Source organism: Oryx dammah, unplaced genomic scaffold, assembly GCF_014754425.2.
Source record: "Oryx dammah isolate SB20612 unplaced genomic scaffold, SCBI_Odam_1.1 HiC_scaffold_10, whole genome shotgun sequence".
NCBI classification, from domain to species: domain Eukaryota; kingdom Metazoa; phylum Chordata; class Mammalia; order Artiodactyla; family Bovidae; genus Oryx; species Oryx dammah.
The window spans coordinates 50400650-50417632 of NW_024070194.1; the positions used below are offsets into that span (position 1 = coordinate 50400650).

Consider the following 16983-nt stretch of genomic DNA (forward strand, 5'->3'; position numbering starts at 1 on the left):
CCATGTGTTGCTGACTGGTGCTCAGGCCTTCTGCATGTTGTGGTCCTTGATGAGCAGAAAGCCCATCCTAGGAGTTCAGTCATCAAGTGATTGCTCTTACCATTATCCTACTTTATTATACAGAAAAGCAGCATGTCCATTTCTCTCTCTCTCTCTCTCACACACACACACACACACAGACACACACAGACACACACAGGTATTTACTTATTTTTCAGTTTCTGGAATTGGTGATAGTTACAACTGAGTTTGTCTTTTAACATGAATGGTGCACAGGCACTCTTACTAACATAAGGATGTTCATCTGTGTTTATTGTTCTCCCGAGCAGGACCCACAGGTGGGAGGAGAAGGGATGCTGGGAGCTGGCCTGACACCTGAACAGTTGAAACGGCTGCAGCGATTCGATCCCTCTGCAATGCGGTCACTGGACCGCGACGTTGGTTCGCTGAGTGATGCCAGCATAGAAGACCTGGTTTGGCTGGCAAATAAGGATTGTATAGGTTTTTTCATAGCAAAATTTGTAAAATGCAAAAGTGCACAGTAGGAGGATCTTTAGAAATGATTCCAAACGTGTGCCATGTGGTTATTATTATTATTTTTTAAACCAAACTCTCATCAAACCATGTGATTGATGTTGTGGTTGCTGGAGAAACAGAAAAGGCTGCCAGCTCTTCTACCAGTTCAAGAGACTCTGCTTCACAGAAAAAGAAACTGGAGGGTTGGGATGGGATTAGGGTGTGTGTTGAGATTATACTTTGCGTTTTTAAGAAAATTTTTCCTTTATGGATTTAGCAGAGTATAAACAAAAGGAGGTGTCTGGAACATATTTTCATTTGGAGTCTTTGTTTTAATTTGTAAGGAATGCAAGTCATTTTTAATGTTAAAATGAGTGGATTTCACAAAAGGAATAAAATTAGCAGTATTTAATTTGGTTATAAAACATGTTTTCTGTTACTGATGTCCTAAGGATGAGTTCCTTCAGAATTCAGGGTGTGTAGTCCGTAACTTACTTATCATGTGCCAGGAACCGAGCTGAGGATTTTACTTCTTCTGTTTGCTATTTATCAACCCCTCTTTCAGATGAGTTCTTGATCACTCCCAAATGATAGTCACCCTTCACTGTGTTTTCTTTTTCCTTCATGTTTTAAACTAAAAACTAAAATGAATTTTAACTCTGTAGATTAGAAATGAGACTATTATAGAATTTGGGTACCTTTTATCATCTAATGGAATATACAAATTATTAGAGGTATGATTGGTGAGAAAGAGAAAACCATCTTGTGAGAGCTGGGAAGTGGCCAGTGTTTTCCTGCCAACTCCATAGAACACCAACCCCAGACCATGCAGCTGTGACTAGGATAGATCAAGATAAAACAAGGCCACTTCACCATCAAATCTGAAATCACCCAAACCACAGAGGTGACCAGACATCTCCCATAGTGGCCAGTGTACATGGACTGCCTTTGTAAAACGACTGTAACTGTGGGCTTGCTTCATCCCTGCATGCTTTTTAGATAAGATCTATTAAAATACCCACCATTGGTTAAAAGGTGTCTCATGTCATGTTAAATGTATCTGTTTTGTTAATTCGAATCACCTCAAAATTCCTGAGCCTCTGGGTATTTAAAGTGGAGAGTTGGAAACAGTTGCCTAATAGTTTTTTTCCCCTCTCCCCTTTCACAGGTCTCCACTGGGCTTCGGTGGTGGCTCAGCGGTAAAGAATCTGCCTGCCAGTGCAGGAGACGCAGGTTTGATCCCTGGGTTGGGAAGATCTCGTTGGGAAGAAAATCAGGCAACCCACTTCAGTATTCTTGCCTGGGAGATTCCATGGATAGAGGAGCCTGGCGGGCTACAGTCCATGGGGTTGCAAAAGAGTTGGACATGACTTAGCAACTAAACAACAAAGGGTCTACATTAGGAATTTCTCGAAACTCTTCTTGTGTAGTGAAGAAGGCAAGGTCTCGGATCAGGTGAGATCTTCAGAGGCCTCTGCTCTGAGCAAGCCTTTCTTCACACTCTTCCCTGCAGCTGGGCTGTCTGCACCCCTTCTACCTCTGACTCCTCCTGTCACAGCACCCTAGGAAACGAGGCATGTCCTTGACCCCTGCCCCCAGGTAGGCAGGAACCTTGCCCTTTCTGTACAGCTTCCGAGCAGATCACCATTACACTCTTATTGAAGGAGGGAAAAAAACACACCAAGTGCCTTAAGATTCACTATGTAACTGACTTCTTTCCATCCCTCATTCTGCCTCATACCCAGCAGGTGTCATCTGTCTAAAGGGAAACACTGCTGACCTGGGTACTTCTGTTTCCAGGGCCCGGCATTCCCCTGGAACGTTCAATGTGATTGTAAAACACAGAAAGTCCATCCCTTCTCTTGCTCTCTGCAGAACCTTAGGTGCTAGGCTGGGATGGAAATGGTTGGGAAGGAGCCTCGTAGCAAACATGCTAAGTTTTGATTAATACCAGCAAACACTAAAATATAAGCAGTACAGGCAAAACAGAAGAAAAATATTTGCATATTGAAAACAGTAATGACAGATAAGAAATAGGATTAACATTTGTTCCTTTAACAGACATTTTCCAGTGATTTGTTTAAAAAAAAAGAAAACCAAATTGGAACACAAAACACATTAAATCTTAAGGAATGCGGACATTTAAGAAAAAATATGATAGATGGAAGAAAGGGAAATGCAGAGGAGAACGAATACATTTTTTTAAACATATTTAATGTTGTCATAGTTATTTTGGAAACAGAAGCATTTTAATTCCACAGTGAGTACATTTTACTTCAAAACCGTGTATCACATTTTAAGTAGTAAAGTACAAATACTTAAAAACGTAACTTAGCCACAATTCAACCACTGACCCAGAGACATCTAATTACCTGTTGTCTCCACCAGAGTGACTCTTGACCTGTTAACAAGGTTGGACCAGCAGCATCATGTCGTTGAGCCAAGGGCGAGGAATTAAAATGAAGATCTGATGATGGATCCGTTTAAAAGGGAAAAAATAAAATTCAACATCGGAGGCAAGAATTGCTGAACATGTAAGGATGAAGGTGAGAGGAAGTTGACGTTGCTGTGCTCAGACCCCCGGAGACCTCTGACCTGCTGGAAGCTGGCACTTGTCAGTTGTCATGGGGAGGGGACTGCATCCCATGACCTCCCCACCCCTGGAAGATGAGCCACATGAGGGAAGTGCAGGTAAGTGTTTAGCATACTTTCAACTGCAAGAACCACTCCTGAAATGGCAATTAATACTACTAATAGGAAACAGTGCAGAAGCCAGCTCTTTATTTGTTTGATACGAATGACTTTAAACCAGGCTTGTTGAACAGTTTGGTGTAGCTGACAGTGAAGGTTTAACATGAATGCAGAGCAGACCATGTTCAAATGTGGCACTGTCCCAAAGTACGGGATAACTAAGATGGCCTACATTTAGCAGCACCTTTTTGTAACAGTAACTTAAATGAGCAGTAGAGAGAGAGCAGAGGAAAAACCGAAATGGGTTTGACAAGGAAAAAAAAAACCACAGAACTATTCAGAACATTTCCAGCATTTTCTAGGTTAACTACAAAAATCATGATTCTACAACCAAGTTGGTTAAGCTGAAACCTTTGCTGTGTGAAAAGACTTAGAATTTTACATTCTACAAGTCAGTAAATATCCCATTGTCCTTGGGATTGTTTCTTCATTTACATTTTTCGCACACACAGTTTATACATACACCCACTACACAGTCTTCACAGATAGATGCGCTTATGTCAAATCCTACAATAGAGGTTTCTGAGGAACACTCTGATTTGGACTAATGTGTTTCACAGTAAAGTGAGAAACGAAGGGTCCAGGTACAAAATTTTTAAAAATGGAATCCGTTAATGTAGTTCTTTGAAAGGGATTAATGGTAGCAGCAAAAAAGATACATACCAGTTATACCTCAAGAATTTAAATATTTCAAAGTCATAAACTGGGATGTAACTTTGAATAGGAAAGGTTGGGGGCCGATGATTAGTGGACATCTTACCGTGATGGAAAGCTGACCAGAAGTATTTTATAAAAGTAACTTTTTAATTGGAACATGGTTTCCCAATGATGTGACTAATTTACATTGAAAATTTATATATTATGACTAATGTTCTTATATTGAATAAAGGTATGAGTACAGAGCTAATTAACAGATTGAGGGAAATGGTTCCTCTATTATCTGATAAAACACTATATGTATAATTCATTTTTATAACTCTTGAGTTTTCTTTGGGGGAGGAAAATAAGGAATTAACCATGAAACAGTTTTACTTGTAAAGATCCAAGGATATTTGGCAAGAACCTGGAATAATCAAAGAAGCGAAATAAAAATAGCCTAACTTATTTAACAAAATAAGTATTTTTAATGTCCAGGTCTGAAGGTAGGCAATCATAGAGAGGAGTTTTCCAGGAACAGACTTCAAGTGCCAGGTCTGTGCACACCTAATACTGTCTTACCTGTCCAGGCATTACTGGACAGATGGACACGTAGAGAGACAGCAGGCTTCAGCCTCAGCATGACAGCCACCTCGTGGGCTGCCGCCAGTGTGTCCCTGACACCAGGCTCAGCATCTTCTGGCTTCCCCTTCAGGGCAGGTGTCCCACGCAGGAAAACCTCAGCATCTTTGTTCAAGTCACCTCATTTTGCCCTGATTTCTTCTGAAGAGCAGAAACTTTGGTTATAAGAAGCACTTCTAGGTTTTGACGGACAGTGAAAGTGTCAGAGTGGGTGGGGGAGGTGGGGATGGAACGGGAGGCGATGGATGGAGGAAATAAGAGGGGAACAGCCAGCGGGGCGGGAGGAATCAGGGTCTCTGATTTTCCCCGGAAATTATTCTACAAGCTGTGTAAACGTTTCTCCCTACAACAGACACTCGAACACACGAGAGATCGGACATTTCCAGTGGAACACTCACAGTTAAAAGCGGCCCGTATTTTTCCTCTCCAGGGGCACGACCAAGGAGCCAGCAGGTGGGAGCTCTCTGAGCGAGTCCCCTTTGGCAGCGAGCTCCCCGCTACGCCCTGGTGGCTCCTGCAGCAGCATAGTGAACGGCGGAGCCAGGTGGGTGTGTGCCGGTGGCCCAGGCTGGAGGCTTCTTGCGTCTTCCACACACACACCCTCCACTTGCTCGCACATGCTCACCCCCAGACCCACACGCACACGGGTTCCAGCTCCTAGACTCCAGTGCTGTGACCTCAGACACTAGCTACGCAGGACGTGGTCATCACAATCAGTGTGAACTGCACGGAGTAGAACAACCCTTGGAGTTTGGTTATATATTTCCCATAATTTATGGTCAGAAATAATAAACTTACAAGGATGGTGAAACATTCAGAAATCAAACCTTTTCAAGTCAAGCAGCCACACGTATTTACAGTATGTACAGACTCTAGTGAACAGGGATGGGCGTTGAGTCGATGCTATTACAAATTTCCTGAAGGTGGGCTTTTCTAGTCCCTGTAATTCATAAAGCAGGTCTGCTGACTTGGCATTAAGACTCTAAAATAGTGTGATCAAACTGATATATATATATATATTATATATAATATATATAATTATCGTAAGAAGGTGTTTGCAGAAATAACATTTACAAACTGTCTATACAGTACACAATACTAGTACATAGAAAATAGATTCTGACTTTATGATCCCCTTTGTGTAAGGCAAGACTGAATCTGTCCCCAAATTTAGTCAGCCGGAGGTACAAGCAAGAAACAGTGGTCCATGGATGAATATGCAAATCAAGTGCCTACATATTAAAAAATCGGCAAGAATCAGGAAACTCCACTTTTTATCTGGGCCAGTTCTGGCCCACTGGATACATCAACCACATTTTTGAAAACATCAGCTATGCTTCTTAAAACACCAACGCCACTCAGACGGCAATAGATTTGTTCGAGTGGCAGCTACCCCAGATGGGGTTCAAGGTTCTGTAGACAACCAGAGGCCTGCAGCCTTTCCAGGCCAATTGAGAGAGCACTTACAAAAGAAAAAAAAAAAGTGTATTAATACTCTATTATTTCATGCTGTTGCTATCCAAGCAACAGCAGTACAAAATATACAAGACAACTCACATATGATTGCAATGTAGACCCCCTTCCCCCCAAGATTGATTTGGGCGGGTGGTGGGTATACAAGACTTAAAAAAAAAAAACAAACACAAAAGGGCAGAAAAGTCATTGGCGGATGTAAACATCCCTGTTCCAGTCCGCAGCCTCGTTCCGTCTCCGGGACACCGCTTCCCCATCCTTGTCACAGTAGCGATCCTTGGATTTGTGGCGGCTCCGCTGTTTGTTGCACTCGTTGTGGTCCTGCTCTCGGTCCGGGTCCCTGGAGCGGTGCCGAGTCTCCCTGTGTCTGTGCTCACCGCCCCCATGGGGCTCCTCTCGGTGGTTGTGGTCACGGTGGGGGGCGTAGTGGTCCGCGTGTTCGTGCGAGTACTCTTCCTTGGGCTCCACGTAGGCGGAGTCGCGACTCTCCTGCGTCTCTGAGTCCAGGGTCTCTTGCCTGGAGAGGCCTCGGCTGGTGCCACTGCGATGGTTGTGGTGCTGGGTGGAGGAACGATGCTGGCCTTTCTTGACCGGTTCCGGGCAGGGTTCTTCTTCAGCTTGGGAAGCAGAGCGGGCCGGAGCCCCACGATCCATCCTCTGATCCCCTTGAGAACCCTGGAGACAGAGGAGCAAATACAGGAGAACCCCCGTCACAAAGGGAAGTCCTTTTAAGTCCAGTCCCTTACAAATTAACATCAGTCCAATATAATACAAATGCTACTCGATGTTACCAAAAGAATTAAGCAAGCAAGCTGGGTTAGATTTCATTTCAGCCTTTTAGAGACTTTGAACAGAGTAACTTTTTTTTTTTTTTCTTTTAGATGAAGGAAGGAGGGATTTCTTTTATATGTTCTCTTGTGGTTCAAATACATATACAAATTCCTGAGATCTGTCTACACATGGGTATACACTGAGCCACACCTCTGCTCAGATACAGGTGGGAAGATAAATTCTGGGAATGTTGGCTTTAAGGAAAAAAAAAAAGATAAAAAGTCAGATGTTTAAATGGCACTTAATGAGACCAGCACTAGCATAAGATAGTCACATATATCAAATTATTAATACAGCCCTCCATGCTCATCTATGAAGGGTCACGAGATGCAACCCTTAGGAGAGCCCCATGAGGTTGGTGCCATTAGATGCCTGAGGCACGGGGCCCGGGAGGGATTTGAAACCAGGCAGTCTTGAGTCCACAGTCTGTGCTGTAGAAAGTTTCTCCTTTCCTCCTGTCTTAATAGTTAGTTGTCTGTGGTAACCTAGACAGGGGGATGGTGGGAGGGCAGTCCAAGAGGAAGGGGATAGAGCTGATAGACATATAGCTGTTCCACTTCCTTGTAGGACGAAACCCATACAACCCTGTAAAGCAACTCTACACCAATTAAAAAAGAATATGGGGAGAGGGGATCTCCATTCACGGGATGCTGTTTACACTGCTTTTCTTCCAGGCACACAGCTCACTCAGAGAGCTGCCTGATGGGAACAAATGCTGCATTGGCATCCCGGGCATGGACGAGGGCTCCACTTACCTGTGAGTTGGAGGCTAGCATGGGGCTGACGGGCAGGGTGGAGGTGGCTAAAGTGCGGCTGAGAAGGGGGTTGGGGAGACTGCTGCTGGGAGGGTGGGTGGCCTTCCAGTAGGCCTCCAGGTAGTCGGCCAGGTGTTCACAGGCGTCCTCGAGCTGGTTCTCATCCAGGATCACATCAAACAGCTCCTGCAGGGGCAGACATTACAGATGGCACCCTGACACCAGCCCCCAACCTCCCCACCACCTTAGAGGAGAAAGCAGGGAGCACCTGGGTCTCTGCTCTTGCTGCCTGACTCCTCGACACACTGTCCTCTAGAGTCAGCTTACAAGCATCGGGCCTCCTCGGGTCAGTGTTGACTGACACACGTGTATCACTGGTATCAATGACTAGGACGTGGACAGGTGTAATAAGTTGTTAAGGGCATGATAGAAAATTTGCTAATAGTGAAAAAAAGGAATTGACTCTACATTAGAAGAGAGATGTAAAAAAGAAAATAAGACTATAAGCCAAACAGTATAGGACGAATTCTGTTTTCAACATAGACACTGTGAAAAACTGAATAGCTGCGGCAAGGGAAGGACATGAGGAAGCCAAAACAACCTAGCAGGTAGGCAACATATGTGTACGTATAGCTGGTTCACTTGGCTGTACAGTGGAAACTAACACAACATTGTAATTATCCTCTCATTAAAAAAAGAAGCCAAAACAAAACCCAGAAGCATAGTGTCCCAAAGCATGGTATGCACAACATGGATTCAGGTGTCAGAATCTGCTTACTGACTGGTTTGGAAATTGGTGTCTACATGGTTTCAGGTCAGTTTCACAGATGGTGATAAAGAGCCAGCAACTTGCTCCCAGATTAGAAGTGAATAATAAACCAACCCCAAATAGATCGATCTTTCCAACCAAAGTTCTGAAACAACAGTTGTGTTTCATTTAGGATACTATGGAAATGTTAACAAAGCAACATCCCCATGGAACACACTGTAGCTGTTTGCAAGCCACGACCGTGACCTAGACACATGCTCATGGCAAGAGGTGGACAGTTCTCCACTTGGGAAGAAGCCCACTGCTAATGGAGAGGGTTCTCTTCTGGACAAGTGTTTACCTAGTGTCTGGTTTTTGTTAACAGAAAGCAGGGCTGATGACTTCAAGTGGATTATACTGAACAGAGAGACTTACTGGAGGACACTGAGCTAGCTTATCTGCCGCCACCATCTGGACATTGAGGTGCTTCGCTTGAGATTTCCCTCGAGACTTTATTAACCTCTGTAAAACCTGCAAAAGATGAGGTTTTTAAGCAGGAGTGTCTGTACTCACGTAGACAACAAGGTTCATTATTCACTCTTTTCTCTGGGACCTTTTTCATACAGCACTCATGGTTTACTGGGCAAGAAAATAGAATATTTAAGATGATCTGGAAAATTAATACATCTCTGTTGCAAGCTTCAAAAACCACCAGCATGGGGATTATTCTGAACCTTTTTTTAAGGCTAGCACTTCTTAAACTTTATCGCTCATGATTTATGTTTTTAAAAACTGTTGAGAAATCCCAAGAGCTTTTTATGTGAACTAGAATATTTACATACTAGACATTAAAACTGTGAAATTCATTTAAGAATGACCAATAAACCTGTTGCATGTTAACATATATCACTTATTTCAATAAAAACAGCTAAATTGTTTGCAAATTTCTCTATAGCCTGACTTCACAGAAGATAACCAATGTTTCTTCTTTCTACATTTAATCTGCCACAGTACATTACTCTGAAATACCTGAAGAAAATCCAGCCTCTTCCAGATACATAATTCAGAAGAGGAGGAGTATTTTAGTAACCTTTTCAGATAACTGTGGATATTTTTCTTTGATACTACAGTAAACAAGTGGTAGCTATTTAAAGATTAGCTGCCATGTGACATCTGAAACCCTACTCTATTAAATTCCATTGATTTGTCCTAAAATTTGAATGGCATGTTATTTGTTCTTTCCAATAAAGGATGACTCCAATAATCACACCAGTACTTGTCCTCAAATAACTGACTTTGAGTATGGAGCTGAAGAACTTGACGTGTACCTCTCATTTTGTTATGTAGAATATTAAAAAGACTTGTAGCACCTTTTTGAAGAGTCAAAATTTAGTAAACAATTTTGCTACTTCATCAGAACTTTTTTTTAAAGTATCACAACAACATTTTATTGACTAAATATTAAAATAACAAATAGGAAATTTTTGGCTTAGATAAAATACATTGTTAAAACTAATATCACCAGTTTTTGCATTTTTAGTGTGAGCGAAGTCGCTCAGTCGTGTCCGACTCTTTGCGACCCCATGGACTGTAGCCTACCTACCAGGCTCCTCCGTCCATGGGATTCTCCAGGCAAGAGTACTGGAGTGGGTTGCCATTTCCTTCTCCAGGGGAGCTTCCCTATCCAGGGATTGAACCCGGGTCTCCTGCATTCCAGGCAGATGCTTTAAACTCTCAGCCACCAGGGAAGCCCTGGTGTGGACACCAGAAATCGTAAAAGCTAATGATCGTAAAATCTTAATTCCTAGCACAATTAACTTATTAATACCCAGACATTTCATAAGAATCCATCTAAAATCATAGGCGAAAGAGGCATCTTCTCTTATAACTTGAAGGTTGCCAGTAAAAAAATCTGCACCTTATTCTGACTTAGTCTGGGACATAGATTTATATTTTAGTAATGCCTCTAGACAAGAGCAAGGATCTCCTATCAAAATACATACCCAGAACTAATGTATCCAATGCTTTCAAACTCCACTAAGCAAGTGGCACTAGATGGGATTTCCATTAGGACACTAAGTGAAACGTGCTAACCTGGAAGTGCATGGTGAAGAAGGAGGCAACAGCTGCTAGTGCTCTTGTGGTCTTGCCTCCTGCTTAGACATTTCCCACCACTTCTTTTGCACTATCAGTACAAAGGTCAGGCCAGTGGAAGAGGAGGAGAATGTCTGAGGATTATCAGGGAAATGACCTTCTGGGCCCTCTGAAAGTGTCTCCAAGCCTCCCCCACCAGGAATCCACAGGCCACACTTTGGAAATCGCTGTTCTCAGCCATGAAACTTATCATCACCCTGCTTCTATGAATCTTAACACTTCTCACCTACCACATCTCTCTTCAAATCCTTAGTGATGGGTAAAGCAGCAGCCCGTCTGTAACTGAAAGCAGACTATGAGGACACATTTTAGAAAAGTTTCACTGGTAACAGCCCTGCTTACCTTAGGAGAGGAAATCTTGACATACACTATGATAGGGGCCAGAGAGGTTTTACTGAGCTGGGCTGGGTGATTGATAGTGTCCGCGTCAAGGACCACCAGTTGCAGTGTTCTTGCAAGTTCAAAAATCCTTTCGATTTCACTCTGAACTTCCGCTGTAAAAGGTGAAGCAGAACTTGATTACTTAAAAGTTCAGCATTTCTAGACCAGATTGAGAGAAAGTAAAATGGTTACTCAGGAGGTGAGCTGTGGTTGATGTCTACAGGTAAGAGAGCTGATAACAGGCATCGTTTGCAAAGAGCCATTCCTTCACAACACCTCGAGAATTTAGGAATTCCTCTCTCAACCAGTTATGAAATTTATTTCCAGTTTACCACGATGTCTATGAGAGCCAAACTTTTTGGCTCTCTGTGCTTGTTTTGGGGGCTATAAAACATCACTCCGTGGAGTCATTTTATTAAAATGTTGTAAAATAGAAACATGAAGAGAGCTCTTCCTTGTGTGTGTTTCTGACCACTCAAGCCTAGCACCCATCAGCAGCCTCCCTATCACTGCACGGGCTTATCTGCGTTTACATGCCAGCTTTTGGTATGGAGTCTAGAGATGTTTATGAGCAAGCTGAACTATAGCAGGAAACAGATTTTCAGAATGTCTACGACAAACCTAGCCAGAAACACACTTGTATTTTCCACCAACAAAAAGACGGTCCTGTAACATTCATGCTTTCAAAGGGCAGTTATGTATTGGAGGCAGCAATATATAATCTGTCAGACTTATAGAAAAACATAAACAAAATTTACTTGAATGCCAAAGTATTTTCATTCAGTTCATCTATTTCTCCATTCTCTCTCTTGAGTGTTAAAACGGCTGTTCTAGAATATTTTCTCTGATGATGGATATATACTGTATCACTGCTATGGAATACCTGAAATGTAATTAATGTGAATAACCAAAATTTTGAGATTCAGATAAAAGTTAGATAGCCAGGAACTACGTTTCTAAATAGCACGGCTCTGTAAAGGATGATATGTAGCTTGCAGTGCCCACTGCAGTCATGAAGGGCCACTCCCACGAGATGCCTGGACGTATAGGACACCATTGAGTTTCCCTTGTGCATTTGCATCCATGCAGAAAACTCCTGGAGACAATTTTAACTTGTGTATTATTCCAGAAAAGGCAAGCCACTAGTCATCTGCCTCTTACCACTAAGGGTCCTTTTGTTTACCTGGATGTCTTTAAAATGCCCCAAACCACTTTAGGAGCTTTAAAATAATATTTGGTCACGTTACCACTCATGACACAGTTTTGCGAAAAGAAAAACCAATTAAGCTTCTCAAAAGACCAGTTTATAAGAAATACAGAGAACAGACAGTTGTGTAAACTACACCAGTGTAATTTAGTTACCAAATTCAGTCTCTGAATACCCTGCAGGATGTAGGGTAACTGACCTCATTTCTTTAAAAGATTACAAGGAGATAAAAGATGTATGGAAAACAGGATTAAGAGATTCAAGGACCTAAGAACCAGTCACAATGTGTGAAGTTTATTTGGATCCTGATTCAAACAAATAGTAATTTATATATTTTATGATGCAGAAGTGAATAAAATGTTTGTGTATATATATGTGTGTGTGTATAAAATGTATGTGTTTGTATCTATCTAGTATATGACAGCTGGGAAATGATACATGGCTGAGTGGCAACCTGATGATACCAGGGGGTTATTATTAAGGTACAGTAGGGACTTCCCAGGTGGTCCAGTGATTAAAACTCCATGCTGCCAATGCAGGGGCCCAGGTTTGATCCCTGGTCAGGGAACTAGATCTTGAGTGTGGCAACTAAAACCTGGTGCAGCCAAATAAATAATATTAAAAAAAAGAGGTACGATAATGGCATGGTTTAAATAAAAGGAGTCTCCACTGTTTAGAAATACATACTGAAATATTTACAGATAATGTAAGTATCTCGGATTAACTTCAAAGTAAATGGTTGAAACTAGGTAACAAGTACCTGGGCTTTCTTACAGCATACTGTTCATATATATTTCCTTCAATCATTCCTTTTGTAACTATGTTCTAAAACATTACTAATACTGTTATTTACTCTCTCCTCTTGCTTCTTAAATTTTTTATTCCAATTATAACCTTGCTTCTCTGTGCCCTGTGTTTTCACAAGCCACTGATCACCAGTAGTAAAGTTCCAATCTACAACCATTAAGAAATTTGATTAGTTTACAGCTGATATCATACTCAGTGGAAATGCTAGAAGCCTTTCCTCTGAGATTAGGAACCACACAAGGATGCGTACTCCCGCCACTTCTTTCAACACAGTATTGAAAGACGTAACCAGAAAGTAGGCAGGAAACAAAACCAAGGCATACAAATTGGAAAGGAAGTAAAACTCTTGTAGCTGACATGATGAGATATATATATATATATATATATATATATATATATATATATATAAAACTCTAAAGACTCCACCAAAAGACTGTTAGAACTAATAAATGAATTAAATTGCAGGATATAAAATTAGTATGCAGTACAGCTCAGTGGAATAAGATGAGTCTCTCTCTCACACACACACACACAATCCTGCCATTTGCAACAAGACTAATGGACCTTACCAGCTTTATGCTAAGTGAAATAAGAGACAAATATATAATCTTACTGAAATGTGGAACTGAAAAAAAAAAAAGCAACAAGTTCATAGATACAGATAACAGGGGGTGGTGGAGGGTGATCAAAAGTACAGTTAAGTCCCAAGGATGTAATTGGAGTTAGTGATACTGTCTATTTGAAAGTTGCTAAGAGAGTGGATCTTAAGAGTTCTCACAAGAAGAAAATCTGTAACTACGTAAACTTGTAAGTAATCTTTCTGTGATCATTACACAGTATATACATGTGTCAAATCATGTTGTATACCTGTCAGTTAAGTTTCATAAAAAAGAAATTTGATCACAAAGATTTTCATCCGTGTATCAGTTAATGACAGCTATTCACACAGTCACAACAGTCCCGTGCCTTAAAAATAACTTGTTTTTTAGAGGTTTGAGCACTATTAAAAACATGATTATGAATGTAATTCATTGTTGTTTAGTTGCTAAGTCATGTCCAACTCTGCAACGCCATGGACTGTAGCCGGCCAGGCTCCTGTGTCCATGGGCTTTCCCAGGGAAGAATATAAATGTAATACTTGTTAAATCTGGGTAACAGATAAACATAAAATAATCCATTATATTATATATCCAAAAATCATATCTATTTATGTCAATAGCTTAATATATGTTTCATGGACATGTGTGTATATATGCATATATTCTAGTATTCTTAGATACACAGATACCTTACACTTTTTAAATTAGGGTGGAAAATGAGATATTCTTTAAAAACCTAAAAAAGATTTTTTTAGAAACCCAATGCAACATATTTGTAAATAAACCTTATAAAAAGATGACCAATAAATTCTGAAAAAAATGCTTTTAACTTCCAAGTACAAACTGTTGCTTTCAAAAGATATGTGCCCATACTAGTGGTTTTTCTTTGACGGAGTACATCATGCTGAGAATTTATTTCAAAAAAGAAATGTCAATGCTGCGGATGTTCATTTCTGAAACTGAAAAGCCTTGTTTATCTGTCCAGATCCCAATCTCTTACACCTACTGAATTTAAACTTGCTGCTGATACTATGAAAAACAGCATAGAGGTTCTTCCAAAAAGAGTTGCCATATAATCCAGCAATCCCATCCCTGGGCATATATTCACACAAAACTGTAATTCAAAAAGATACATGCACCCTTATATTCATATCAGCACTATTCACAATAGCCAACACATGGAAACAACCTAAATGTCTGTCAACAGGTGAGCGGATAAAGATGTGCATATACACAATGCAGTACTTGCTCAGCCACAAAAAGAGAATAACACCATTTGCAGCAACACGAATGGGCCTAGAGATTATCATGCTAAGGGAAGTCAGAAAGAGACAAATACCATATGATACTCCTTACACGTGGAATCTAAAATGTGACACGAACTCATCTATGAAACAGAAATGGATTCAGGGCAGATTGTCAGTAATGTAATAGTAGTTCCAATGCCATTTCATAATCACTAAGCACAGATTTCTCATTTTGACAACTTCTTTACTTAGCCTAAGACAGGAATTCTGTTAAGCCCTCTTCAGCCCCCTTTCCTTTCCCCAGACCCAGGAAGGTTTGCCTCAGGGCACCCACTTCCCAGGCACCAACATGGCTTCTTAATCCAGCTGTGTGATCCTTGGGTAACAAGGCTTAATTTCTCGGAGCCCCTAAGTATTCTTTTCTGGAAAATGGAAATGAGGACTAAGTGTACCAGCGTGCAAAATACTTATTTTGGTGCCTGCCTATAGGAAATGCTTAATAAAGATCAAGTATTGCTTTGTGCCAACCTGCTACCAGGTATCACATTGTGTTTTGATGATATGACTGAAAACTTTTCCAACAGGCAGTGAACTGACAGGAAGACTGGCAATAATACATAATTACTTTCATTCCTTCCCTCAGGACAGTGCTTAGGACATACCTGGCACCCAAAAACTGTGTTGAAAGAATGAGTTAAAAAGGCAAAGAAAAAATATAATCATTGTGTATATGTATAATGTAACAAATATTTGCCTTTTAAAAAATTGTTTTTAATTAGAGGATAATTGGTTTACAACAATGTGCGTCAGTTATACGTACACTTACACCCCTTGCTCTTGGACCCCCACCATCCCACCCCTCTAGGTCATCACAGTGCACCGAGCTGAGCTCCCTGTGCTGTACAGCAATTTCCTGCTAGCTGTTTTACGCATGGTAGTGTATATATGTCAACGCTGTTCTCTCAATTTGTCCCACCCTCTCCTTCACCCACTGTGTCCACAAGTCTCTTCTCTACGTCTGTGGCTCTATTCCTGCCCTGCCAATAATAGGTTCATCAGTACCATTTTTCTAGATTCTGTATATTTTACAATATACAATGTGTTTTCTCTTTATATTTGCCTTTTTAGTTGACTATACATATATTAGACAGAAGCTGCTGTTGTAGAAAAAATTCATTTAATCTTCAAAAACATTAATCGTGAACTTGGCCAAACTATATATAGGTGGAGATATGTGTAGCTGGGCCATCAGAGCAATGTTGTAGAATTTTAAAAGTGTTAATTTCTTAAGATAGACATGGCTATGCCTGTAATGATTAATCAGGTCAGGAGGAGGGAGGAAGGGAGGGCCATCAGAGCAATGTTGTGGAATTTTAAAAGTGTTAATTTCTTAAGACAGACATGGCTATGCCTGTAATGATTAATCAGGTCAGGAGGAGGGAGGAAGTGAGATTCAGAAGATCAATAGGCCAAATTTTTTTCCTAAGAGAAGGCAGATGGTCAAGGAAATGTAATCACATCACGCACTGCTCAGTGGAGGAAATCCTGGACTAGTAGTCTGGATGCCCAGGGTCTAGCCTTAGCTTTATTCCTTAGTGCCTTACCTACACCACACGGATCCCTTTCCTTCCTGTGGTCCTTAGATCCTTCACTGTACAGTGATGACAAGATCGGTAGTTCTCAAACCCTGGCACGCACAGCAGAGTTACCTGGCAGGCTTGTTGAAACAGACTGCAGGGCCCCGCCTCCAGAGTTGCTGATTTAATAGGTCCAGGTGGAGCCTGAGAAGGCTCATTCCAAACGAACGCTCCCAGTAGTCATGCTGTTGTTGTGGAGGCCACACCTGAGAACCAGTGAACGAGACGCTCTCTCAGGTGTGTCACCCCAGTTCCACAGTCCCTGGTAAGGGACTCTTTAATTGACGCTCCTCCTGAGACAACTGTACATTCACAGCAGCTGTAAGAAACGACAGCTCCCAGGGCACTTTATTACCTAGTTTTCCTCAGTGGGAACATCCTGGAAAACTCTAGTGCAACATCACAACCAGGATATCAGTGTTAATACAACCTATCCGTCTTACTTGGATTGCCTGAGTTTTATGTACTCATCTGTGTGTGTGTCTGTGTACTGAGTTCTATGAAGTTTAATCACATGTGTGGTTTCCTGTATCCATCACCATAGTCCAGAGACACAACAGGTCCACCAGGATAAGGAGGAAGAGACCAACTTTTAACAA

At 41.3% G+C, this 16983-nt stretch overlaps 2 protein-coding genes across 12 annotated transcripts in view; one reads left to right on the plus strand and one right to left on the minus strand.

Annotated features, from left to right (window-relative positions):
- The window catches only part of NSUN6 (NOP2/Sun RNA methyltransferase 6), an 83237-nt gene extending 73512 nt beyond the window's left edge, over positions 1–9725 (plus strand). For 4 of the 6 annotated variants that reach the window (XM_040248078.1, XM_040248081.1, XM_040248083.1 and 1 more), the window contains 4 exons: positions 330–3062; positions 4976–5089; positions 7524–7606; positions 8738–9725. In XM_040248078.1, coding sequence (XP_040104012.1) covers positions 330–545 — 216 coding nt within the window. In that variant the 3' untranslated portion in view covers positions 546–3062; positions 4976–5089; positions 7524–7606; positions 8738–9725. Of the gene's footprint in view, positions 1–329; positions 3063–4975; positions 5090–6899; positions 7016–7523; positions 7607–8737 lie in introns of all 6 variants that reach the window. The other 2 variants (XM_040248080.1, XM_040248079.1) reach the window with 2 other exon arrangements.
- The window catches only part of CACNB2 (calcium voltage-gated channel auxiliary subunit beta 2), a 416882-nt gene continuing 403173 nt past the window's right edge, over positions 3275–16983 (minus strand). For all 6 annotated transcript variants that reach the window (XM_040248077.1, XM_040248074.1, XM_040248072.1 and 3 more), the window contains 4 exons: positions 10849–11000; positions 8788–8883; positions 7605–7790; positions 3275–6693 (listed from right to left, as the gene is read on the minus strand). In XM_040248077.1, coding sequence (XP_040104011.1) covers positions 6205–6693; positions 7605–7790; positions 8788–8883; positions 10849–11000 — 923 coding nt within the window. In that variant the 3' untranslated portion in view covers positions 3275–6204. The remainder of the gene's footprint in view (positions 6694–7604; positions 7791–8787; positions 8884–10848; positions 11001–16983) is intronic.